The 24,955-nt window shown below is 34.9% G+C and overlaps 3 protein-coding genes across 6 annotated transcripts; all 3 read right to left on the reverse strand.

Annotated features, from left to right (window-relative positions):
• LOC109708973 (twinkle homolog protein, chloroplastic/mitochondrial-like) lies at positions 2,538–6,963 on the reverse strand. 4 transcript variants are annotated; one of them, XM_020230963.1, is made up of 6 exons: positions 6,694–6,963; positions 5,056–5,240; positions 4,370–4,453; positions 4,015–4,149; positions 3,662–3,758; positions 2,538–2,802 (listed from the first exon to the last, which is right to left on the reverse strand). In XM_020230963.1, the coding sequence occupies exons 3-6, from the start codon at positions 4,429–4,431 to the stop codon at positions 2,779–2,781; spliced, it is 318 nt and encodes a 105-aa protein (XP_020086552.1). In that variant the 5' UTR covers positions 4,432–4,453; positions 5,056–5,240; positions 6,694–6,963; the 3' UTR covers positions 2,538–2,778. The 4 variants fall into 4 exon arrangements, with proteins under 4 accessions (XP_020086552.1, XP_020086553.1, XP_020086551.1 ...); XM_020230964.1 differs by having other exon boundaries at positions 6,814–6,960; XM_020230962.1 differs by having other exon boundaries at positions 5,056–6,963.
• LOC109709063 lies at positions 17,957–20,274 on the reverse strand. The gene is made up of 9 exons (XM_020231135.1): positions 20,059–20,274; positions 19,768–19,971; positions 19,575–19,667; positions 19,385–19,486; positions 18,818–19,180; positions 18,636–18,722; positions 18,511–18,558; positions 18,207–18,443; positions 17,957–18,007 (listed from the first exon to the last, which is right to left on the reverse strand). Exons 2-9 carry the CDS (start codon positions 19,930–19,932, stop codon positions 17,957–17,959), a joined length of 1,146 nt encoding a protein of 381 aa, XP_020086724.1. The 5' UTR covers positions 19,933–19,971; positions 20,059–20,274.
• Positions 20,518–22,990, reverse strand: LOC109709606. The gene is made up of 5 exons (XM_020231912.1): positions 22,359–22,990; positions 21,958–22,263; positions 21,767–21,866; positions 20,903–21,681; positions 20,518–20,661 (listed from the first exon to the last, which is right to left on the reverse strand). Exons 1-4 carry the CDS (start codon positions 22,955–22,957, stop codon positions 20,926–20,928), a joined length of 1,761 nt encoding a protein of 586 aa, XP_020087501.1. The 5' UTR covers positions 22,958–22,990; the 3' UTR covers positions 20,518–20,661; positions 20,903–20,925.

The following is a 24,955-nucleotide window of genomic DNA, read 5'->3' on the forward strand; positions in this document are numbered from 1 at the left end:
ATGGATGCATGTATATACATTCACCAGATCTGTGCATCCGCCCAAAAGGCTTCCGCTATGGGCCAGATCTGTGCATTCACCCAAAAAGCTTCACCTATGGGACCGAAAGACTTCGTCTTATGTAAAATATGCTATCCTACCAAATTATAGATATCAAAACCTTTCAAGAAGTAAAAATCAAATTCCTTTCTTTACAATCGCACTAGAAAATCTTTACACCAAATAAACTATCCTTAAATAAAATTATTCCTACTTCCAAACATGGTCTAAGTAAATTAACGAGATAAACCATGTAAGTTGTTCATGTATCCGAGCAGCCGTGGGCGATTGAAAGCTAACTGTGATTTTTCACTTCTTTAAAGATTTTGACATTCATAATTTAATAGAATGACATATTTTAAGCTACAAAGTTAATTTATTTTACACCAAAAAACAATTTAGAGACTAAATATGGCATACCAATCTAGACATTTGATCAAACTCCTCATCTATCAGAAACTCCAACCTTCTTAAGTAAATCAATAAAATATACTCAACAAGATTTCCATGCATTCGCACAGAGCCGTACAAGGTGGGGCAGTCAGTTCGACAAGATGAACATTTTCAGAAGGAATTTAGCGGCCTTGAGGCATCACCATATACCACCTTGCAAAAAATTGCAAAAAATTGTTTTTATGTGAAAATAGAAAACCCAATCCTTGGAGATATTAGCAGTTCTTTGCTCTACGATATGTGTTAGACACAAGAAAGCAATTCTGACATAAAAAAGTAAGCTACATGGCAGATCTGAAGCTCTTTGGTTTCAGATATCACTGAAGTGATCCTCTATTGGCTTTTTGATTGGCTATCAAGGCGACTGGTCTTCGTTCGAGCCACCGATCCACTTGAAGAGACCAAGAGCTAACAAAGAGAATAGAGAACACCACATTTTGGCTATACCAGAGTACAATAAATAAAAACAAGATAGTGTAATCAACCATACGAGATACTGATGATCGTGGCAAAGACGAATTCCTTGTCCACCTTTCCGAAAGTAGTAGAGATAATGAACAAGATAAACTCTATTTTCCACACACACTTTGAGCCAATTCTTAGGAGGGATCTCAGCAAACTACAAAGTTAAAAATGCTTGAACCAGGTAGTTAAATATCCAAGCGAATGTCATCCTAATACAAAGCAAATTTGTACTACAGAGAAATCATTTCTCATAGCAGAAAGAATTCCAGTATATTAAGAAAAAAAATGTCATTGGCATTACAAAGAGGGGCAATGGCCCATACAGTTAAAGAACTCAAAAGGCACGGTAGGAGCCGGCCCTTTTACTTATTCTTAAAGCATTAACAAATCAACCTTGTTTTGAGCTGTACCTAGTGTGCTGGTGTAGCAACCACCTGTAGCAAGCAAGGAAACAGGCCATAAGTTTTGATCAAGAGAACAACATTTAGCTCTATAGCAGAACCACCATTACAGCACTTCAGCTCTATAGCAGAACTACCATAACAACACGCGAAGCGCTCTCCCCTTTCCCCACCCCCTCCCCCCCGGTTCAACATTGTTGCTGTTTTCTGTTTATTTAGATACAAACTAGGCAACATGGAATGTGCAGATGGATGGCAAAAACTCTGCAGTATTTACATCTATGGGGTTTTTTTTTGGAGACAAAAAACAAAAAAACTCAGTAGTAAATTTCTTTTTTTCGCTTGTTTGTTCTTTTGAAGAAGGCGGTTTTCAGCATTCCCAAGTTGTATTGCAAGCTAGCCAACAATGACATATAGAGAAGCCCATCTCCTGGCACATCCAATAACTAGAATTTTCGTTTATAAAACTACAAAGGTGTCGATAGCAAACCACTCCAAACATTGTGATAGAACGAAGTACAGATATTAACAGGTACCTTTGTATGTTTCGTTTGCAAAGACTTTTCTAAGTGGAAAGCTATGCCATGAATTAATGAATATTCCATTTTCTTTGGAAATAAGTAAAAACATTTAGACGTCAAAAGAATTGGCGGCTGTATGCAGTTTCCATAATCATCATGCTCTACTTTCATGAAGGTGTTTCAAGAATTCAGCATGTCTAAACTCTAAAGCAGAATTTTCCAACAGAAGAAAATTAATAAATTACCGGACATTATTTATCACGTGAGTAAGTAGTACAAGCATATATCTGGAAGGAAACACTACAAAAAAATAGGCCTATACCAGCAGCCAAAACTGCTGGTAAATAATACGAAAACTGCTGGTAATATTTGCTCCAGCAGTTCTAAAACTGCTAGTAAAAGTGCAGGTGACCGCTACAATATCCTTGCTGGTATAACCTTTTCCCAGCACTTTTACTAACCATCGGTGAAGATGATCTATAGCAATAGTTCTTAAACCGTCGCTAAAAGTACAAGAAAAACACTGGCATAAGGCGCATATACCGACAGTTTTTGACCGCTGGCAATTTGAAACTAATATTAAAAAAAAATACTAATATCAACAAATTACAATAGGATTTTTTTATTTGATATTAATTGTAAAATCTAGAATCTGTAGTATCCGGAACAAAATAGAATCATATTACTAAATTGCAATAGAGAAGTATAACAACACAGTAAAAATGGTTGTAATAAAACTATAAGATTGTTGATCTATAGCAGTGATGAAATGCAGAAAACAAGTTTTTATGTTCTAATAGAAATCAATGCAATAGAAAATTTATTTGAACCCCAAATATTCGAAAGCTAAAACAAAGGAAAGTAAAAAGCTCCAGCTAAACATTCTTCAAATGCGAACATCAAATCCTGCTTGTTGCTTCAATCTGAAACAAAGAAAATTAAAACATTGAGACGTATAAGCAAATATACTAAATATGCACAAACGAACTCATTTTGTAGATAAAACATGAGTGCTAACCTGTCAATAACCTTATCAAGTTGAGTGTACTAAATATGCAAATATATCAACTTAAATGACTGGGAAAAAGAAATCATGAATCAAAATGAAGTCCGCAGGTTAAAGGGTCCAAAGCAACATACAACCAAATGAGATATATGATTATGAAATCATTTTAGATGAAGCAAATGTTGTCAAACTCTAAACAGTAAAATCCTTCACTAACATAAGTAATGGAGAATTGTCTGAGTTGATGCAAGGCATATAAATTTGTAGAAAGCACTAATATAGAGGCTGCAACATGCTTGAACTGTGCATCTAAACTTGTTATTTGCATTGAGCATAATGACTTTAACATTTTTGAAGTTAAAATTGGGTTAGAGTTGAGAAATTTCAACATGACCAAATGTAGAAAGCACTAATATAGAAATTAAAATTGGGTTAGAGTTGAGAAAATAAACTTCAAGAATGTGCACAGCAAGACAGAGTGAGTAGTTGTAATCATGTGCTTGTGCATTTCCAAGTAGAGGAAATGTATATCAGTTCATTTACTAGAGTAATATGCATATGATGAAATTTAACCGATAAGTAATTAAACTATTAAAGTGAGTTACCAATTATTTTAAGTTTTATGAGTACCTCCCCAGTTTTGTAACTAAGGAAATGATTATATCAGAAAAAAAGAACATTTAAGAGTTGATATAGATGGGTTGATAAATAAATATGTATGTTTCCAAGATAAGATACATATGAGGCGATACTGAAATAAAAGGACATAATTATACTTGTTTTGGATGAGCTACAAACCAGACATGGCAACCATGATGTTGAGCAAAGCGCTTTATCATAGTAAGAATCTGGCTCACATACTCTGTTTCGGTTCTGTTATCAAGATGAAAAGAATGAACAGATTTAGCAATGAAGAACTCAAGGAATTGAAAAGATTTAGCAATGAAGAACTCAAGGAATTCATCATGTAAACATCTACTAAAAAGGTAACCCATGAGAAAGGCCTAGAGTAACTCAGATAACAGTATGCTCAATGAAAAAAGGGTCGGAAGAACACAATTGCACGAGGAAAAAAAAAAAAAAAAAAAACACCGTGAAACTAGTCTATGATAAGGAATAATATGCCCACTGATTTGGAGGTCGTTGATGATCAAGTTCATTGTAGGGATCAATCACAAGTCCACGCACTCTATATCTTCGAACTGCAGCTTTTGCAAGCTCAAGAACCCATTTAACAGATGGAAGGCAATCATCCTCGCCTCTGCTAGTGAAAAAAACAACCCATCAAACTATGTGGCAAAAGCCTAAACAACATTGTAGCGCTTATGCAGATGTATTTACAAGAACATAGACAATAGCAATAGAGAAACAACTATACGGAAGAAAAGAAACTATAATAGAAAAAATGACAATCATCTTATATGAGTTGCTAATAAATTTAATGACATTATCATGAAAATATGTGTCGCATATCTCAGTCATACCGGATTAAATGAAATGTATCATTAAGCCATTCTTTTCCTTGTTCAAACTCCTCAACGCTCATGCGTTCCACCGAATCTGCATAACTATCAGAAACAGGGAAAAAAAAAAAAATCAAGCAAATTTGATACAAATTGAAAACTTCCTTAAACAAGATAAAGTTCAATTTAGCTACAAAAGGAAGAAAAAATATTGGGCACAATCTAATTTGTCGGTTTTCAAAAACAAACCTAGATTTTCTTTTTCTAGTGAGTGTAACTAATTTCTTTCACTAATTTGCTTTTTATCAGAATACAATTCAAATTCAGGAGGTTTTAAGTTATCAAGAACTTAAACCACCCTGCTTAGCATGAGATGAAAGATGAATTGACTTGCTTTAGTTTCAGCTTAAAAGAACTAGGCATATTGGTGGTGTCCAGAATATACATCAGAAATATACAAATGTATGAATCATTATGTTTAATTAACTTAATTTTACAACATCTAGATATGCTTTAGTTTGAAGCTCTACTAGGTTGTTTGTCAGTATACAATACAAACGATTCAAATAAATTAACCGTGCCATATAGTGGCAGTTCGACATGTCATACTGCGGTAAGTACCGGATAAGTAGACACAAATTGATTGCTCACTGAAGGGCCTTTGTAAAAGTAGTAATGGGAACGCACTAGCCGACACGACGTATTACCGGGCATTGAAGAACGGCTTCCTTATGTGCTTCTCCAAAAGTTTCCTTGCATGCTCCTTAACCTGATTTTAAAAGAAACGACACTTTTCTATCAAATGAACATGGGAAATGGAAGTGACTAATCAGTAGAACTTGCCCTTGATCATCCTCAACAGAGCATACTTTGAGCTTTCTCTTTGCCATATCTGTATGAACATATATAGAGATTTAAACCATATTTAATTAAGAAATAAAATTTGACTAAAAGAATTCAATGGCACTAAATTAATCTCCATAGATTAAGAGTTGGGATATGCAAAGTATAATTCCATGTCTTCCAATAGGCACAGAAACTCTTGTCAACTTTAAAATTCAAATGTAAATGATTAAAACAATGATTTCTTGTGATCAACTTTGACAATTTACATCATCAAAAGGGTTGTCCTGGAGAGGTACCAGATGTAGATAGCATTCTAGCAAACCTTCTAATTAGGAACAACAGTGTAACGAATGATAAGAAGGCAGAATTAGCCAAAGCATAATGGGCATAAATACCTCAGTCTAGAGAGGATACAAAACTCATAAAATGAAGAGGAAACCTAAAATCTGATCTCCTGAAAAAATTGTTGGTAAGTGTCTATCATGCTGCTCTTATGATCCTTTAAAGCACTAGTAGCATCAATATAAGGATCATTCTGTGCTTTATTAATCCATACAGGATATAATCAGAGTGATACTGCTCCATTGACTCATTGAGAGAGCTATTTGATCCACACCTGGAAGTTGAGCTACTCAAAAAGTAGCTATATTAAAGGGACGATTAAAACCAAAGTATCCAGTTCTCGCAGACGCAAGCACTCTAAGAAAAGAAAAACGCCAATGTCATATGCTTCTATATCACTCGTATGCTCACTAACACACAACCAATCATCACCCAATAGTCATATAATTTTAACTCAGACAAATGTGAAACTCCTCAAATCGCTACTAGGGACAGGTTAAAAGAGGAATAAAATAATAAGACATTTTCCCACATCAATGCTTTGTTATTAACTAGTATGACAGAAAGAGAAGCACTTTGGTTCCCACATATCATTAAGATAATATCAAAAGCCCCCATCTCCCCTGGAGTACAGTAACTATAAGTTTCCTAGAGATTAAAAATCATTCTTGGATTACCCATCATAGCCTTTTGCATCACTGAGCAATCATTAGTTCCTACTTTACATAAGAAACGCCAAATTTCTCTAATTAAAACAATATAAAGCTCTACTACAACATTAAACAACATGTAACCATTCCTTGATTTCTTCTCAGAAGCAAAAGTGAACATATCTGACTTAAGAACCGAATTGATGTGAATTGAATTGATCGATCAAAAAGTACTCTTTTCACAACTTCTGTTAGAAAATGCAACAAAAAAAATCTCCATCATACCTCTTTGGCATCACTAAGTAATCCTAACTAAACAAAACCTAGTTTTGTGACACCCAAAACACCCAAGTAGATGAAAACGCCAAACTTCTTAAACCAAAGCAGATAATGCCCTAATTTCCCTATTCCAGCAGGAGATTAAACAAACAAAAACCATCCCAAACCTCATTTCCCTATCCGAAGCAGAAATATGCATATCACAAGCATCTGGAAAAGCATACTCACTTGCATCCGTGAGGAGTCCTAAACGAGAATATATATATATATATATATATATATATAGCAGAATTTGAAGCACAGCAGAATATATATATATATATATAATGCCACTCGCTCCAATTAAACCTGCAATGCCTCTTCCTTGCTTTTGCTTCTCCATGATCGCAATTAGATCTCATGCTAACAATGGCGATGACTCGGAGGAGTAGAGCTTTACTTTACTATGTTAACTCACGTTGAGTACGTGCGATATAGTTTTTGAGAATGGGGACTAGTAAGAGCGAAGGGACGAAGCAGCGGGTGAACCGGTGCCTGAGCAAGATGTCGGACCGGGACACGGAGGCGATGGCGGCGTCGGAGCTCGAGTCGATGGCGCGAGCGCTCGCCCCCGACGCGCTCCCGGCCTTCGTCGCCGCGGTCTCCGACGCGCGGCCCACCGACAGGGCCCCGCTCCGCCGCCACTCGCTCCGCGTCCTCGCCCTCCTCCCCGCATCCCACCCCGCCGAGGCCGTCGCCCCGCTCCTCCCCCGCATGCTCTCCGCCGCGCTCCGCCGCCTCCGCGACCCCGACTCCTCCGTCCGCGCCGCCTGCGTCGACGCCGTGCGCTCCGTCGCCGTCGCCGCCGCCGCCGCCGGGGCGGCGCCCCAGGTCGTCCTCCGCCCCCTCACCGACGCGCTCCTCCACGAGCAGGACCAGTGCGCGCAGCTCGCCGCCGCGCTCTGCCTCGCCGCCGCGGTCGACGCCTCCGATCCCGGCGACCCCGACCTCGCGCGCCACCTCCGAGGCTCCTCCCCCGCCTCGTGAAGCTCCTCCGGAGCAACGCCTTCAAGGCCAAGCCCGCGCTGCTCTCCCTCCTCGGCAGCGCCGCCGCGGCCGGCGGCGCTCGCCAGCCTCCTCGTGCCCTGCCTCGTCGACTCCCTCGCCAGCGAGGATTGACCGGCGCGGAAGGCCGCGTCGGAGGCCCTCACGCTCCTCGCCCTCTCCGATTTGAGGGAGAGAGACTCGAAGCTCGCGGTGGAGAAGCTCCGATTTGAAAAAAAAAGGGAAAGGGAGAGAGATCGAGAGTGAGATCGAGCTCGAAGCTCGCGATCGGTGCTCTTGAAGCGGAGCTTCTGCGACGCGGAAATGGCGGATTCGGGGAACAAGCCACAGGAGTCGATTAGGTAGGTTAGGGAGAGGTATTTGCTGGGAGAAAGGTTTGTGTGGAGGAGGAGGAAGAAGACGACGACATGTGGTGAAGAGCTCAGAGATGAGATCGAGGGGAGAGAGAGATAGCGAGAGAGAGAGAGAGAGAGAGGTTATTTGAAATATAGGGAGAGCTAATGTGGTAAAAAAACTGTTGGAAGAAGCTCTGTTTGTTGTAGTGATATATACCAGCGGTTTAGTAACTGCTGCAATAAAAATAAAAAGCGCTGGTATAATATACTTTTAGCGGCAGTTAGCCTAATTGCTGGTAAAAAAACTATCGGAAGAAGCTCTATTTGTTGTAGTGAAAATATACATGTAAACCTGAATATGAAATGCATACCTCTTCCTTTCTTCCTTTCTCTCCACTGAAAAGTTTGTACCCTCCATATCCTAGTAAACCCCAACCACTTAAACTAGCCAGTACAAACTGCAAAAGATGAAAGAGTTTGTGGGCGGAACATCCAACAATTTACAGCTGCTTGACGTAAACTATAGAATGGGCAAAAAACCTCCAAGATGTCATGCATGCCTGCAGAGAGGCCAGAACCTCTCTCTTTCTTTCTCTCTCTCTCTAAACTAGAATGGACATAAAACTTTTAGCAACAATATAATAAATTTCATCTCCAATAAGTAATGTCTGCATAGAGGCCAAAACCCCTCTCTCTCTCTCTCTCTCTCTCTCTCTCTCTCTCTCTCTCTCTCGATGAGTAGAGCTATTATACTCTTATAAGTATGGAGATCTTCATACTAATAAGTTGTTTCCGATGATAGAATTTTTAAATTGGCGATTTATACCATTAAACATGATCTGGTGTATTTGAGGTACCTAGACGCCAATTTTTTTTTTTTTTTTGAATTTATAAAGAACCGATCAAGCGGGTATAAAATAAACGGTCAAAATCAAAAAAACTTCTAAAAATAGGCAATCGGATTCTTCAATTCAAGATTAGGGTTATTGATCTTGATCTAATAGTTAATAGAATTTTCTAGAAAAAAAAACTCAATTGATCCAATTCTCCAACACCGTTAAACTAGGAAACTTTCCATACCGGCTGTTAAAATTGTCAATATCGCTGCCCTTTGATCATAAGATATATCATGTTAAACAATCATTAGGTTTCCAAAATATTTTAATATTCTAAATTATATTTAATAGTATGGATAATCGATTTAGAAGCTCTTTCATTAAAAATCAAAAATAACTAATGAGTACGAATGCGATCATTACTCATAAAAGTATAACAACTGGGTATATATAGAACTAGGCTACTATGCTATTAATAGCACCAAGTCATTGGTGCTCCAAGGTTTTGGCCATTAGATTAAGAGATGTGCGGTTAGGATGACGTGGGCCCCCTAGGGTTGAGTGGGTGGTTGGTTGAATAGTATGATCTAACGGGTGAAAATAATCAAAAGGGTAGATTTAACGGCGAAAAACTTGGTAGCACCAAGTGCTTCGTGCTATTAATTGCATAGTAGCTGGACTCGGTATATATATATATATATATATATATATATATATATATATATATATAGAGAGAGAGAGAGAGAGAGAGAGAGAGAGAGAGAGAGAGAGAGAGAGAGAGAGAGAGAGAGAGGTTTTGGCCTCTACGCAGACATTACTTATTGGAGATGGTATAATAGCTCTACTCATCGAGAGAGAGAGAGAGAGAGAGAGAGAGAGAGAGAGAGAGAGAGAGAGAGAGAGAGNTTTTTTCGACATAGTTACTTTATGATCAAACCATTTCAAACTTGTTAATTTTCAATGGCTATTATGACGAGTTTGTAGTTTAATGGTGTAGAAGAATCTAAATTTATTCAAATTTTGATAGAAAATACTTTAAACGATCTAGATCAAGGTCATAATCCTTGATCTTGAATTCAAAAGTTCTATCCTCAAATTTGAAAGAATTTTCAATTTCTATTCTTCATTTTGACATGATCTATTTACTAAATAAACGATGTTTAAAAAAATTAAAATTTTATTCCTAAGAACTTCATATACCCTAAATTATCTTTGACTGTGTGGATCATTGATTTGAACACCCGAAGATCGAGAACGGGACTTTAGTACCGGAGCTCCGGTACTATTGATAGTATAGTAGCCTCATTATATATATATATATATATATATATATATATATATATATATATATATAGTCTAAGTGTACGTGTGAGGCACATAACAATTATGCAAATTTACGGTCCAAATCACAATCTAGTTAAGATCCAAAATTGAAACAAATCTAAATTTAAACTTAAAAGTGTCAAAGTTTTAATTTACTTTTAATTTAAAAATCAAACTTCAATTTGATTCACTTGTAACTAAAAATTTTAATATTTTAAAATCATATTTCATATCCAAAATCAAAGTTAATTTTTTAAATGTGAACAGATTTTTTTTTTTTTTATAATGTACAACATCTAAATTAAATTTTAGATAACTAAAATTTAAAACTAAAATCCTTTTTTTTTTAATGTGCATGGATTCCTTGAATTAAATTTTAGATGAATCAAACTTATATTTAAAAAATAAAAATGTCTTTCTACTCAAACAATTACTATTTCTCTAGTGTAAATTTGTTACACTACAACAAAAAGGGTCTATAGCGACACTTTTAAATGTAGGTACATGTCAAAAAAATGCTGCTAGCTAAAATTACCGACACTTTTAAAAAGTGTTGCTATATGTGGGGTCGCTAGGTATATAGTGACGATTAAAGAGTGTCGATATAACCTAAAAGAGTGCTGCTAATTTACCAACACTTATTTAAGCATTTAGCAACCGCCGAAACTCTATCTCGTTGGCTGTAGTGGCGGAGGAGGACGACAGGAAAGGCTCTTCGTCTAGAATTTCAGTGGATTGAATGAAGAGATAAGAAAAGATGATAATTGATTTTTCTTTTTTTTTTTCTTTTCTGTTTGTAATCGGGCCAAATGGACTGGATGTGGTGGGTTGAGTAGAGTAATCTTTTATTTTTGGTTGGATTGGGCTTTCTATTTAGGCATTAGTAGATGTTTTTTTAAGTTTTAGGATAAATGGGACACTTACTCAAAAGTGTTCCAAACATGTGTCACTATAACCTAATTCTGTTGCAGTGTTAATATATTTTTTAAATTATGATTTGTTTTCCCGGTAGGCTCTTTACTAAATAAATTAAAGTTATATAATTAGATTTGGCTTTACAACACTAATTATCATTTAAAATATGTTGTCCATAGGGTGTATGTACACACTCGCTTAGGCAATATTTTGTACTGCCTGATTTTAAAGATGAAAATTCTCGCATGCACTGGATGTATATGTACAACCTATAGACCGCAACACAAACTTTAATTATGGTAGAAATCTTAAAATTTAAAATCTAATCCGTTGAATATGTTCTTAGACATTTAAAGGCATATATATCAAAAATAAAAGATTTTAGAATTTGATATTTGATAAGTCGATTAATGATTCCTTCTCTACCGTCAATTTTAATAGTTGCTTGGTGCTTGGATTATAGATTTTTTTAAAAAAATAAATAATAAGGGCAGACCATTTTTAGCCCCTTTTTCTATCTGGGCTCTTTAGATGATGTATATTATATTTAGTAATTTGGGCTCTTTAGATGATGTATATTATATTTAATAGTTTAGACTCTGAGTTTAAGGCATTAATCATCAAATAGATTGTATGGTTTATGGCGTGTACACGTACACCCGGTGCAAGGGACCAATTTTTGTCAGACCGGGTTAGAGAGCAATCCCACCAAATCCGGGTGTACACCGCGATTTCATGCGGGGAGTGCAATTTTTCAATTTTCCGAAGCAATTTTTTTTAATTCCGGGTGCAAATGCACGTCACAATTAATTTAATAATTATCTCAAAATCAATATAAATTGGTGCGCCGTATCTATTCAAAAATTTACATTAAAAATTTAAATTTTAGAAAAAAGTAAATTAATATATTTTATTTTTATTAAAAAATATCTATCATATCCTAACTTAAATTTACATAGTTGCTATCGATGGTAATTAGATAGTGCTATTTTTTCCTTTTCTATACATTGAATATTTCTGTGTATTTTTCGAATTCTGATGAACCCAAATTTAAATATGTGTCGTAAACTAAAGGTATCGAAATATTAATCACCTTTAATTCGAAATTTAAAATTTAATTTTGATCTACTTTAATTAAAATTTTGAAAATTGTTTATTCAAATTTGATATCTAAATCAGAATGCATATAGCCAACCATGAACTATACTTTGTTCTAAAGCTGAAGCAGGGACAACACTTTAACCGAGTTTTAGCTAAACAAAGAAGACTGTAATCGAAAATGGAGATTGAACAAAACCATTTCAAAGTTACTAACAGTTATACAACACAAGAACAGTAGGACCACTATTTGTCTTGACAATAATTTAAGATATTTTTGGAAAAGTCGAAATTCGCAAAATTTATCAGTTGCATATATATAAGATATATGAGTCTCTGAAACTTTTATGTTCTCAAATTACCAGCATGAAATAACTTACATGCTCTTCCTTCCATTCCATTTAGATGGGTTTAGCGGATCTTCCCAAATATTCACCTTTGGGTTTCCATGATGATCTACAAATTAGAACAAAGTATCATTCATAAGTCTGCAGCCAGAAAGAAACTTTGCTGGTACATGAAGATATCTAAGATTTAGTGAGGAAGGCGACGTAGTAAGTGGATAGGTACTCCATCTTGAAATTAGAAATATTATAAAAATTTCTCACTCGGTTAAAGGCACACAAATTATTACTACTAGGTGGTGATTGGAAGTACACATGAAAACGTAAATTAAAGATGTATTTCACAAACAAAAGGATCGCAAAGTTTTGTTTAAACAAAAGCTAGCATTATAAAATAAAAAAATGATGACATGCAGCATGGTCATTTCCCTGTTCCTTATTTGAAATTCTTGACTAAATTGTTGCTAAGGTTCAAGTTGCAAAGGAATGGTGAACAAGGAAATTCAGAATAACAACCCAATATACGAGAGGAAACCTAGTAGCTATAACATAAACAACATAGCATAGACAAAGCACAACATATTGGAATTAGTAAAAGAAAAGAAAAATAAAGGGTTAATTTCATACAAGGGTCCCAATTCGTGTTTGGGTATAAAGTAGCTATACCCGATCCAAACGCGCACTTAAGGTTCACCTTAATTCTTGGAGTAATTTATGAGGAAAATTCTATATCGAATAGATTTCCTAAAAAAGTAGAGATTTGAATTTGGTTTCTAGATTAGGATTAGAATTCATGGCATTCTATAAATGAGCCTTTGCTAGGTTATTGTACTCAAAAGAGTTTACAATAATAAGCTTTTAGTTTTAAATCTATGTGATCCCTTAAGCTTGCGTATCTATGGAATAGGCCTCTAGCCTTCTTTTTCCTCTAATTTGGATTCTTTCTTCGTTATTTCCCTTCTCTTTTTCCTATGTGCTATACTACCCGTTGATACAGTATTCGCTACAATACTGTTACTACAGAACCTGTGACAACAATACTAGGCTTAGGGGTGGAAACGAGCCGAGCTCGAGCGAGCTTACCTCGGCTCAAATTCGACTTGAAATTAATTTCGAGCCTAAATTTAAGCTCAAGCTTGGATTGAAATTAATTCGAGCCGAGCTCGAGTGAGCCTAATTCCGAGTTGAGCGAGCTCGAGCCCTAAACGAGCCGCTTGAAATTCTCAACATCATACGATCAATAATTTAATTTGTATAGAACATTATCTATAATTTGATACAAAAATATATCTAATAGTTCAAAATATAAAATAATTATATAAAATATAGTATTATAATATGAAAAAAAAAATTTATGAGTTGAACATTTAATCTTTTCAGCCTCACATGTCTTTTCTTCCGCCTTCAATCTCCATATTATTCATTTTTATTTATGCAGTCAAAAATAAATAAATTATATAGATAAATATTGGATTAAACTATCCAATCATATATAACTAAAATTAAATTTTTTATGAATAATAATTTTTTACTTTAAAAATATTCTGTATATTTTCTCAAGCATACAATTAATAGCAAGATAGGCAACGGTAGGCATATGCTGCTACTTCGTAACTTGGAAAGCTTCTGGCTTGGCCACATAGGGTGAGAGACAAAAAAAGAGAAAGAGAGAAACATATTGAAAATTTAGAGCTCTGTGAAAGAAAGAAAGAAAGGAAAAATGTATAAATTTAGTAAAATTTTACTCTTTTATTTGTCTATTGAGTTTGTTTTTACGGGCCAACAATATTGGCCTAATTTTAACTAAACTCAGATTATTCACTCAGCTTATATATAATTAAAATATATTATATTTATATATTTTTTAATATATATATATATATATATAGATAGAGTGAGGCTACTATGCTTCTGGAAGCACGGAGCCTTCCGTGCTTCCAGGTTGTTTTCGATGTTGCGACTTTCGAATCATCGATCAGCTCCATTAAACTTAATCTAGAGTATTTGAAGTACCTAGAAAATAAATTTTGTAATTTTTCGCTATCATTTGCCTAATGCACAAAGGGGCTAAAAATCAACGGCTGAAAATAAAAATCTTACAAAACGTGATAATATGACATTAAAATTTTAGATCAATGATATTGATCTTATTTTTTATAGTATAAAGAACTTTCTATCAAAATTTCACGTGATTTGGATATTTCTACACCGTTAAACTTGCAAACGGCTCACTACGGCCATTAAAATTATTTGATTTTGAGCCCCTTCGATCACTAGGCAAATGATATTGAAAAATCATAAAATTTATTTTCTAAGTACTTCAAATACTCTAGATTAAGTTTAACGGAGCCAATCGATGATTCGAAAGTCGAAACATCGAAAACAACCTGGAAGCACGGAAGGCTCCGTGCTTCCAGAAGCATAGTAGCCTTACTATATATATATAGTTAGACCTGGCAATCTAAACCCTAAACTACACCAAAAGGGGCTTTTAGGGGCAATTGAAAATGCCAGAAAAAGCATAAAAAGTGCCAACAAAGGTTTTTCCCGGCATAATTTTGTGGCACTCGTAAGTGCCGGTTAAACGTCCGTCGGCAATTCTTTTGCGGGCACTTCTTGTCAAACGCCAGTAAATGATAAAATACCGGCACTTTAAACTGCCACCTATAAGAATCTATAGTGGCACCTAAAAAGTGCCGGCTAAGATATCAATTTCGACATTAACAACTGCCACTATACATTTCTATAATGGCACTCAAAAACGCCGGCTAAGATATCTATTTCGGCATTCACAACTGCCACTATACATTTCTATAATGGCACTAAAAAATGCTGGCTAAGATATCTATTTCGGCATTCACAACCGCCACTATACATTTCTATAATAATGGCACTCAAAAGTGCCGGCTAAGATATCTATTTTGGCATTCACAACTGCCACTACACATTTCTATAATGGCACTCAAAAGTGTCGGCTAAGATATCTATTTCGGCATTCACAGGCACCATTTATTCATACTTTTGGCGGCAGCTTTTGTTGCCAACAATCGAGATATAATTATCATTTCCTCTTCAATGAACAAAAAAAAAAAGTACCAACAAAAAGATGCATTTGTGATGCATTCTTATGTTTTGCAATCACACATGAATAGGAATTTATGCATTAACAATAAAATAACAATTAACTATTAACAAATAAATATCTCATGCATGTTAATACAAAATATTATGAAACGTATGTATACACACGCAAACAACTTCGAACACAATAAGTTTTGCATAAGCAAATTAGAGAATAAAAACATAACTTCACAAACTTTCAAAAAGTATCATATATTCAACATCCATATTAAACCAAAAAAGCTGTCAATTTAGTCCCAACAACCTAATAGTAATAGTATACTCCAAGTACATATCTTAGTTATAGACAAAATGAAACAAAATGGAGCCTTGCAATTGTTCCACATGCAGATTTCTTAATTTCTTAGTACTAAACATACCTGCATAAGAAAAAGATAAAAATCTATTATATAGTGGAACAAGAAAAGATTTAGCGTACTATCTCTAACCTACATTAGATGATAAAATTCTAAGAAGAAAAAAATCATCACATTTCTACATTCAACATATAGAACAATAAATATAGAACAAATAAATATAGAATCATCATATATTTTTCTACTTTTTACCAGACAAAAAAAGAGGGCTGCAAAAAAAAGTTAGATCGAAAACACTTACTAGTTTCACTTTTGACCAATTCCAATTAACACATTGGTAGTATGTATCGAAAATAGAGCATGATCAAAGAATAAGAGCCATATATTAATTATACTGTATTAATCACCAAATTAATCTAATAGGAAATTAATGGTCCACATGTGACATGCACAGCATTCACTAGCTAATTAATCAATCCTTAACCTAATTGATGACCAGCTAATCAAACCATAGTCCCATGTCATTTGCCCCATATTGAACTCTAATTGCCTCAATCAATTAACATAAACATAGGTTCGATTGATAAGGATGAGGTTCACCGAAAACTAAGCCTGTAACTCCAACAATAGGTTGGCAAAATGCGAATCCTTACTCGAATTTGCCAAAGCAGTACATCGAATTCAAACTGGACATCGAATTCAAACTAGATTTCTTAGTACTTCTCGAACAATAGTGTTTAATACATGAATCAACAAAGTAATGACACCATCAAGAAAAAGTAATGACAAAGTAATAAACAAATTCAAACAATTTGCTAAAAAAAAGAAAAGGAAAAGCACAAGCGATGCTTAGTTATAATGTCTAGGGGAATAATTTCCAAATACAACAGTAGGGTTGGTCACTAGTATAACCATTTAGATGATAAGCAAAAGAAAGCATATTTGGGAAGTGGATAGACCACAGAATACCATTAATTTGCAAAATTTGTCTCAAAACTTACAGATGTATGTCTGCTCTGTATGAAGGTTTTCCGTTGTTTAGCCTTAGAACAATGATTTGACAACTATGAGGATATATGGCCCTTTTGAAGCTATGTTAGCACCATGTTGTAAGCAGCTTAACTTATTAATGAAGAGAAAGATGAAAAAAATTCGCTCCGCAGGTAGGCTGATAAAGCAAAATTACTTTGATAATGCAAGGCCATCAGATCATAGGAATCTGTGCAATGATTTTTCAATGAATGAGTCGGGTTCATCTAATCCGCAACATCGAGGCATGAGTCTGGTCCACTTGGTTAATAGGCCCAACATATTCGGCTCTGGACTCACGAGCACCCATTAACAGTTCAATCTAAAAGATTGGAAAAGTTACTTCATAGCTTAAGAGGAATATATCAGTATATATCCCAAATCAAAATATAAGGCCGATCCATCGTCGAGCAACAAAATAATGGGTGTAGTCATTTGCTCACATGGTTTGACAATGTAAGCACTACTGTATTCTCAAATCGAAGTCTACTAACTTGGCTACATACAGACACTCCACTCAATCTGCACGGACTTATTTGCGTACAAGAGACTTGGAAAGAAATAAACATGAATTAAGATGAAAAGGGAAAACTCAATAATTTATAGATCGTAACAATTTGATTCAAATATTGAGCCAGATCAAAGATCTTCGAATCATACAAGTTACATAAGATCCGTTAAGATACGTATTCAAGTTTTGTATCAAAAACCTGAAAATGAACCCATGTTTTCAGTTTCCTCACATGTAGTAGTCCTTAATAACTAGGATGTGCTGAAGATCCAAAATGATTAACACCATATCTCCAACTGCAAATCCTTTGAGCCAAATCAAGTGTACATATATACATATATATATATATACACACACATATTGAATGCTTATGACTCTTCTTTGTGAAGCAACATTGTATCATAGTGAGGCCAACAGTAAGGCCAAGGGTGTTTAATACATGAATCAACAAAGTAATGACACCATCAAGAAAAAGTAATGACAAAGTAATGACAAAGTAATAAACAAATTCAAACAATTTGCTAAAAAAAAAAAAAGAAAAGCACAAAGGACAAGCATCAAGAAAAAAATAAACCGAAGGTGCAAGAATAATAGTGAAGAAAACAGAACCGACCCAATCTTAATTACCCAAATCCGCGTGTAACTGGCTTAACCTTTTCACTACCTTAACCTGTATTAGGAAAAAAAAAAAGTACTCAATATAAGGTCAAGTATTATGTTCCTATCTATCAAAGGAAAAAGATTATTGAATTTTGGTAACTAAATATAGATGTTTCGTTAATAATAAAAAAAATATTGAGGTCAATAATTTTCAATATATACAAAATTATTTAATACATGTCAGTTTGGATGTAAATGTGTATACTTACAAGAGAGGATGGCCAAGCAATAGATTTTCTTGCAGCATCACGTATCTTCGTCATACCATTATAACTCCTAATCAAACTTTTTGTTGGTATCTTTACTACCTCAATATAAATCTCCCAATATTGTTGACCTAACCTTTCGCCTCCTACGATAGTAGAAGGATCTTTGCTAAACAGAAGTCCTCGTGCAACGGGGCGATGAGGTTGTCCAACGAACATTAAGAGCACTTCTTGATTATCCTGTCCAACATTTTTAGTAAATATAGGAACATAAATTTCACTATTGAATAATCAATATAGATGTTACCTCAGTTACAGGTTCATATCGAACCCTTCTTTTCTTTGCTTGATGGACCTATATATATATATTAGAGAACTAAATGGTTTTCTAATAAATAACATAACATATTTCCATCTAAGAAAAATATGTACCTGATAAGACTGAAACTCGTGGCTGGATGATGATGATCGTGCTTCTCTTTCCAATGCATCTTTAGGATTATTCGCATCAACAATATTCTATATAAGAAATAACACTATGTAATTAATACTAAAATTTTAACAAAATACTATTTAATAAATTTCCTAAGAAATGCTTAATTAGTAAAGTAAACCTGTCGACCATCCAATGGATTAGTAGGTGTATAATTAGTTTGGTGGAAATCAGTAGACTTATGTTGCAACATAGCTGTCATCATCGCTTTCATTTCAGCCAACTGGGTCTCCATAACCATCATTCTTTCCTTCATCTCTTTTGTTTCCTCCTCTGCTTTCTTTCTAGCCTCAGTTGCCATTCTTATACATGCTGCAGGTGAAGGTGCGTCGGTCCAAATATGAGTAGGAGCAGGGCCCAAACCAAGACCACGCACGCGACCATGTTTTTCTTTTCCAAATATCTCCGAAAATAAATCATTTACTTCTTTCGCTCCTTTTTGGGCAAGAGCTGGTTGATTCTTGGTCTTCACATCAATCTCTCTCTATAATAGGCCATGTATATCACAATGTCATGAGTAGCTAGAAATGTATAGTTGTGAGTAAAAGTCTCGCTTAAGATTCACGTAAAGATTTCAAACAATACTTGAATAAATCTACTATGAGAATAAGTAAAATTTATACATTATTTATGCATCAACAAGAATAGAAATGTTTACTAACAAAAAGTAGAAAATTAGTTTACTTACAATTTTGTTGGCGCATTCTTCATTCATCGGGTCCCCATTTTTGTGAACATGGGTAATCTTAAACAGTTCGGCCCTAGTTGGCACTATTCCTTTTTCCTTTCGCTGTTAATAAAAAAAAAGTTTTAATTCAATGAATTCGTGTTGTAGCATATATATAAGCTTAGAAGGATATGTGAATTAAGTGATTTACCTTTTCTTCACGAATACGAGCAAAACTTCTTGAGTCAGCAGTGTGAGTAGTAATTTGTAGAGAACGGCTACTTTTGTTTCTTAAACTACGCGTCTATATACAACATCAACTTGGTTAAAAAATACATCTATATAGCTACACTAAAAGAAATAAAGAGTGAATATGATTGAGAATGAAAAAATTGTAAAAGCACCTGTCCTTCTTCGCTATCCCAGTATTCAATCAATTGTCTCCACTGCTCTGGGAGGACTCTTGAATCGCGATCAGCAAGACGATCTTCATAAGTATTATGAGCATCGTAATGCTTTTTCTTAAGATCAGATTTGAAGTCCTTCCATTTTTTTCCGAGAGCTTTCATAACCTATGGCCAACTATCATCTCCAAGATTATACTTTAACTATAAGAAAAATAGAAATTTTATTTAATTGATTAAACATGATTAGATATTAAAAATATAGAGACAAACCAGCTAATATATTGATACCTTAACAATATTCCACATTATCTTTTTATTGTCCAAAGGCATATGCCTCCAATCCTTATATGTCAATGGTGCATCCTTTCCACTTCGAGCAATAATGCCTAAGAAGTTTGTGAATTGTGCGGCTTCATCACCAATAGGCTGATCAAATTCATTAAAAGTTAGAGCCAACAGATCACCATCACGCCTAGCCCATATTTTATGCATGCGAGTAGGACCTCTCCCATTCATTGACTTTTTAGAAGAATCTGTTTTCCAAATGATTAAAAAAGATAGTTAAAAAACAAATATCTAATAGTGATCAATTTATTTTCTATATTATATTCCAGAGTTTTGATGAATATGCATATCTTAGGGATTAATAATTAATATCCATATTTTCTTCAGGTTGGTCATCGTCAGAACTAGATTGGTTGTCATCATCAATACCCAAATCAAAAAGATTCTCTTGATTGTGACCTCCAGATTGCCTTCGCAAGTGATTACTTGATGGTGTATCTTCTTGAATAGGATCACCTAACGTGTTTGTTGCATTTGAAGGACCACATGTAGAACATCCTGGATGAAATCTTGTACGTGCCATAGCCAATTACTAAGCCCAGCCTCCTGCAAAACAGTGAAGAAAACAATAAATACTAAAACTTTATGAATTAGTGAAATTATTATATACTACTTACACATGAGTTTTCAATGTCATTTAGTAACTTGTTATATAAATAAACAAGAATAGTGAATATTATGAAATATGAACAAAGAGACATTATCTACTCCTAAAGCAAACAAGTTAGAATTATTGAAACTAAAATTAAATTGCAAGAGATCAATGAAGACAAAGTAATGAATCAACCTTATAACTAAAAATCAATCACATCAATAATCATCATCACCAACTCCATCATCCTCTGAGTCACCACTTTGTATAGCATCTTTTGGATGAGTAATATCTAAACGTGTATTAACAGTTGGTCCCGGTATATTTGTCCTTGCCCAGATACCATTGTCAATATTATTACTACTACTGCTTTCTGTATTTAAACTACTATCTAAACCATTCGGGTAGTATATCTCTATATCATCTCCACACTCTTCCTCTTTTGCAGACATATCAAAGAAGTCCCTAGGTTTTGTACCAACTACAACATGCCAATCTTCCTCTAAGGGGTCTTGTATATAAAACACTTGTTCAACTTGTGATGCTAGTACAAAAGGTTCATTTGCTATATTCTCATTACTATATAGCAATCGATTGAAGTTAACAAGTGTAAATCCAAATTTGTCCTTCTTAATCCCTCTGCCTTCAGAACGCACATCAACCCAATCACATTTAAACAACACAACCTTTGCCTTTTCATTATAGTATAGTTCAATAATCTCTTTCAGAACTCCATAGTATGCAACATCTCCTTTGATAGGATTTTGATCCTTTGCACTTGAAAAACTAGAGGTGCTTGCAACAACAACAACGCCGCTATTTTGTGTTCTTCGTCTCTCCTCAACATCTTTCGTATGAAATCTAAATCCATTAACAATGTATCCTTTATATTTTCTTGCTGTCATTAGAGGACCCGCTGCCAACCATTGAATTTCCTCCGATAACTCATTCTCTTCTCTTATCAAATTACGAACCTATTAAACAGTGACATGCCAGTTAGTGTCTTAATTTTACCTATATAATTATTAACAGATTAAGTTCAAAGTGATCTAGACTTACATGGAATTTAAACCATTCATGAAAAGTTTCATTATGAATACGCTCAACATCACGCCTTCGCGCTCGACGATTATTCGCCTTGATATCTTGAAGATGAGTTCTGTAAATAAATAAGCCTAACTAAGTACACTATTAAAAATTAAAATTATACCATATAAACTCTTAATTAATATTTAAGTTTAAGAACTTACTCAAAATAAGAGCTTATAGGATCAAAATTAAATAGTACATATCGATGTGCTTGTACCCACGTTGTATAATCCAAAGTTATAGTTTCGCCATCGTCTAATGCACGACCAATATAGGAAAATAGGGCTCTTTTAGGTAAATCATTAGGATTACGATCATCATTTCTTACTGGACGGTTGAGCCGAGATTCAACACCATGTAAATAGCGATAGCAAAATGTTAGGCTCTCCTCAATTAAATAACCTTCCGCAATTGAACCTTCTGGATGTCTTCTATTTCGTACATATGACTTTAGTCTCAAAAGGAACCTAAATAAATAAAAATAAAAATATAAGTAGAAAAAAAAACTGCATAAATTAGAAATTTTTTAAATTATTAGCCGACTATTAATATCATACTGTACCTTTCAATTGGATACATCCAACGGTATTGCACAGGACCAGCAAGTTTGGCCTCTCCAGCAAGGTGAATTGGCAAATGAACCATAATATCGAAAAAGGACGGAGGAAATATTCTCTCAAGATGGCATAATGTCAAAGCTATTCGATCTTCTAATTGTTGTACATCCTTCACCCGAATAGATTTACAACATAATTCTCTAAAAAAGTTACTTAGCTCTATCAATGTTTGGCTAACATTCTCTGGCAAGATTCTTCTTGTAGCTAATGGGAGCAAATGTTGCATCAATATATGACTATCATGACTCTTGAGCCCTGAAATTTTTTTCTCTTTAACATGTACACGATTTGAGATATTTGATGCATAACCGTCAGGAAATTTAACTCCCTTTAATAATTTACAGAAATCTTCCTTTTCCTTCGTACTCATAGAGAAGCATGACGGAGGTAGATATGTTTTGGATCCACTTGATACTGGATGAAGGTCATATCTTAGTCCCATGTCTCGTAGGTCCAGACGAGACTTGAAATTATCTTTTGATCTTCCTTCTGAATTTAGTAATGTATAAAGTACATTGTCAGTAAAGTTTTTTTCAATATGCATAACATCAAGGTTATGACGTACTAGAAGAGTTTTCCAATATGGCAGTTCAAAAAAAATGCTCACCGCTTCTTCCAATTATGTGTAAGGTAACACTTCATCTACTCGCTTAACGTTTTTTGCTCTTAGATTTACAATTATTCGTTCCTCAAAATGATGTTAACATCTTTACCTTGCTCTAAAACATCCGCAACCAGAAAGTGGAAAGTAGGTGCTGTTCTATGTTCTATGCTACCATTGAAAGATATTGCAATCACGCCCGAAATTTATTCCATTATCAAGGAATCCTCGATGTCCCAATATAGCAAAATTGTCTTTCCTATGCTTTAAATATATCAGCAGCAAGTTTCACTATTGCAAGTAAAGGCAAGGCAAATGCGCCCTTTTTGTGGCTCCATGCCGCGAAAGACAAGCCATACCTGGAAAATCACTGATCGTCACAAGATTGAGCATGCATTTGAAATGCTGTTTGCAAAGCACTCTATGTCTTTGTGCCTTCACTGCCCTAGCTCCTTAATTCATCTATAATGGCTGCATGTACACATCTATATTCTTCCAGAGCAATGACCAGGAAAGTAAGAGAGTATAAATATTGGTTGCTTTCATGCAACAACCAAGGGGGCAATTATATAGGAATTAAGACAACGGGCCACGGTTACTGATGAGAAATTACGTCAATTGTCGAAATGGATTAAAAGCCGTCGCTTGCCAACCCTCAGCCTCACATTCCGTGGCTCCGATGACAATTGGAATGCTTGGAATGGTCAAAATCTTCCATGCTGGAGAATCAGCAGGATGGTCTAGTTAATCCATCTTTTGTGCCGCCCTTTCATTATCGCCATCTCATATAGATGCTGTTTTTGAAGACATAAATAGCCTCTTGTAGTCTTTGTTTTAGTGAAAGTATCGCAAATCCTTTGCAGAAACCTTATACCGGATGCATTCTGCTTTTGCTTCTTAATACTTACTTACTTTCAATGGTTTTTCCACCTTGAGGCACCACATAACTATGGCCAATAAAGATGCATTAGCAAACTTCTTCCGATATACACATACACATTATTTGGACAAGCATCAATTTCTCATAGCCTATCGCACAGTTCTTAATGTGTTATTTGTCAGTCTCATAAAACTGCTTGGTAAGGGTTTCGCCCTGCTGGTAATATACGTTCTTTAGCAATGTTACAGAGCAGTATCAAAGCTTTTATATTGCTGCCAAACCCCCTAACATTTATTTTAATAGTCCTCACAAATGAATGAGAGTTTTGAATAACTTCTACATCACTGGATATATTTCCTTGATTGATCTTATTCACTAATAATTATGAAAATTTGTTTGTCTCTTGCTCTGGCTCCTGTTTGTCAAATTCGGTTAGTGTCTAAATCTCCCTACATCAAAATCTGACTCTGGATGAAAAAAACTATGTAAAGTATCATCCATTTTACATGCGTTGATTTGTTCATCGTCTGAAATATTCGCCTTATTAGTAAGGGTTTGAATTGGGAAGCTGTCCTCTCATGAAAATATCCATCTGTATTAACCTTGCATAAATCCATACAATAAGAGATGTTCTAGACAATTTCCTCTTCTTTCCAAAAGCAATTATTGCATTTTCGACTGGCAAAGAACATTATTTCTTTTAAGATGCATTGTCGAATGCAATTTTGAGGAATGCTCCAAGCCTTGCTCGTAATGCAAGCACTTGACCTATCCTACATTAATTGAATAGCGACATAATCAATATTACATAATTATAATAAACTCGAATATACGTAATCATATACTGAAATATTAGTAAATTTACTTGCTTAAGAAATCACGTCTTATCCATACTCTCAACAAGAACTTAGGTCATTCGATTTGTAATCGAATCTACCTGTATAGACCGTAAAAAGGTAATCACTATTTTATGTTCAGTTACATATGACTTCATTATATAGACCTATAATCACTTTAAAGTTCATGACTATGAAAAATTATGAATCTGCAATAAAATGCCA

The sequence above is a fragment of the Ananas comosus genome, linkage group 4, assembly GCF_001540865.1.
Source record: "Ananas comosus cultivar F153 linkage group 4, ASM154086v1, whole genome shotgun sequence".
Taxonomy (NCBI): domain Eukaryota; kingdom Viridiplantae; phylum Streptophyta; class Magnoliopsida; order Poales; family Bromeliaceae; genus Ananas; species Ananas comosus.

What these genes read in the sequence shown, in the direction of transcription:
- LOC109709606 (XM_020231912.1), bottom strand. Translation starts at nt 22,957, where the DNA reads ATGCATATTGAAAAAAACTTTACTGACAATGTACTTTATACATTACTA. An exon ending in CCTATAAGCTCTTATTTTGA is followed by an intron (nt 21,867 to 21,957) that starts GTAAGTTCTTAA and finishes ATTTATTTACAG; the next exon opens with AACTCATCTTCAAGATATCA. An exon ending in ATGAATGGTTTAAATTCCAT is followed by an intron (nt 21,682 to 21,766) that starts GTAAGTCTAGAT and finishes ACTGTTTAATAG; the next exon opens with GTTCGTAATTTGATAAGAGA.
- LOC109708973 (XM_020230963.1), bottom strand. Translation starts at nt 4,431, where the DNA reads ATGAGCGTTGAGGAGTTTGAACAAGGAAAAGAATGGCTTAATGATACA. An exon ending in GATACATTTCATTTAATCCG is followed by an intron (nt 4,150 to 4,369) that starts GTATGACTGAGA and finishes TTTTTTCACTAG; the next exon opens with CAGAGGCGAGGATGATTGCC. An exon ending in CATCAACGACCTCCAAATCA is followed by an intron (nt 3,759 to 4,014) that starts GTGGGCATATTA and finishes TCTTGATAACAG; the next exon opens with AACCGAAACAGAGTATGTGA.
- LOC109709063 (XM_020231135.1), bottom strand. Translation starts at nt 19,932, where the DNA reads ATGAAAGCTCTCGGAAAAAAATGGAAGGACTTCAAATCTGATCTTAAG. An exon ending in CTCGTATTCGTGAAGAAAAG is followed by an intron (nt 19,487 to 19,574) that starts GTAAATCACTTA and finishes TTTTATTAACAG; the next exon opens with CGAAAGGAAAAAGGAATAGT. An exon ending in TTGCTTGGCCATCCTCTCTT is followed by an intron (nt 18,008 to 18,206) that starts GTAAGTATACAC and finishes TTCCTAATACAG; the next exon opens with GTTAAGGTAGTGAAAAGGTT.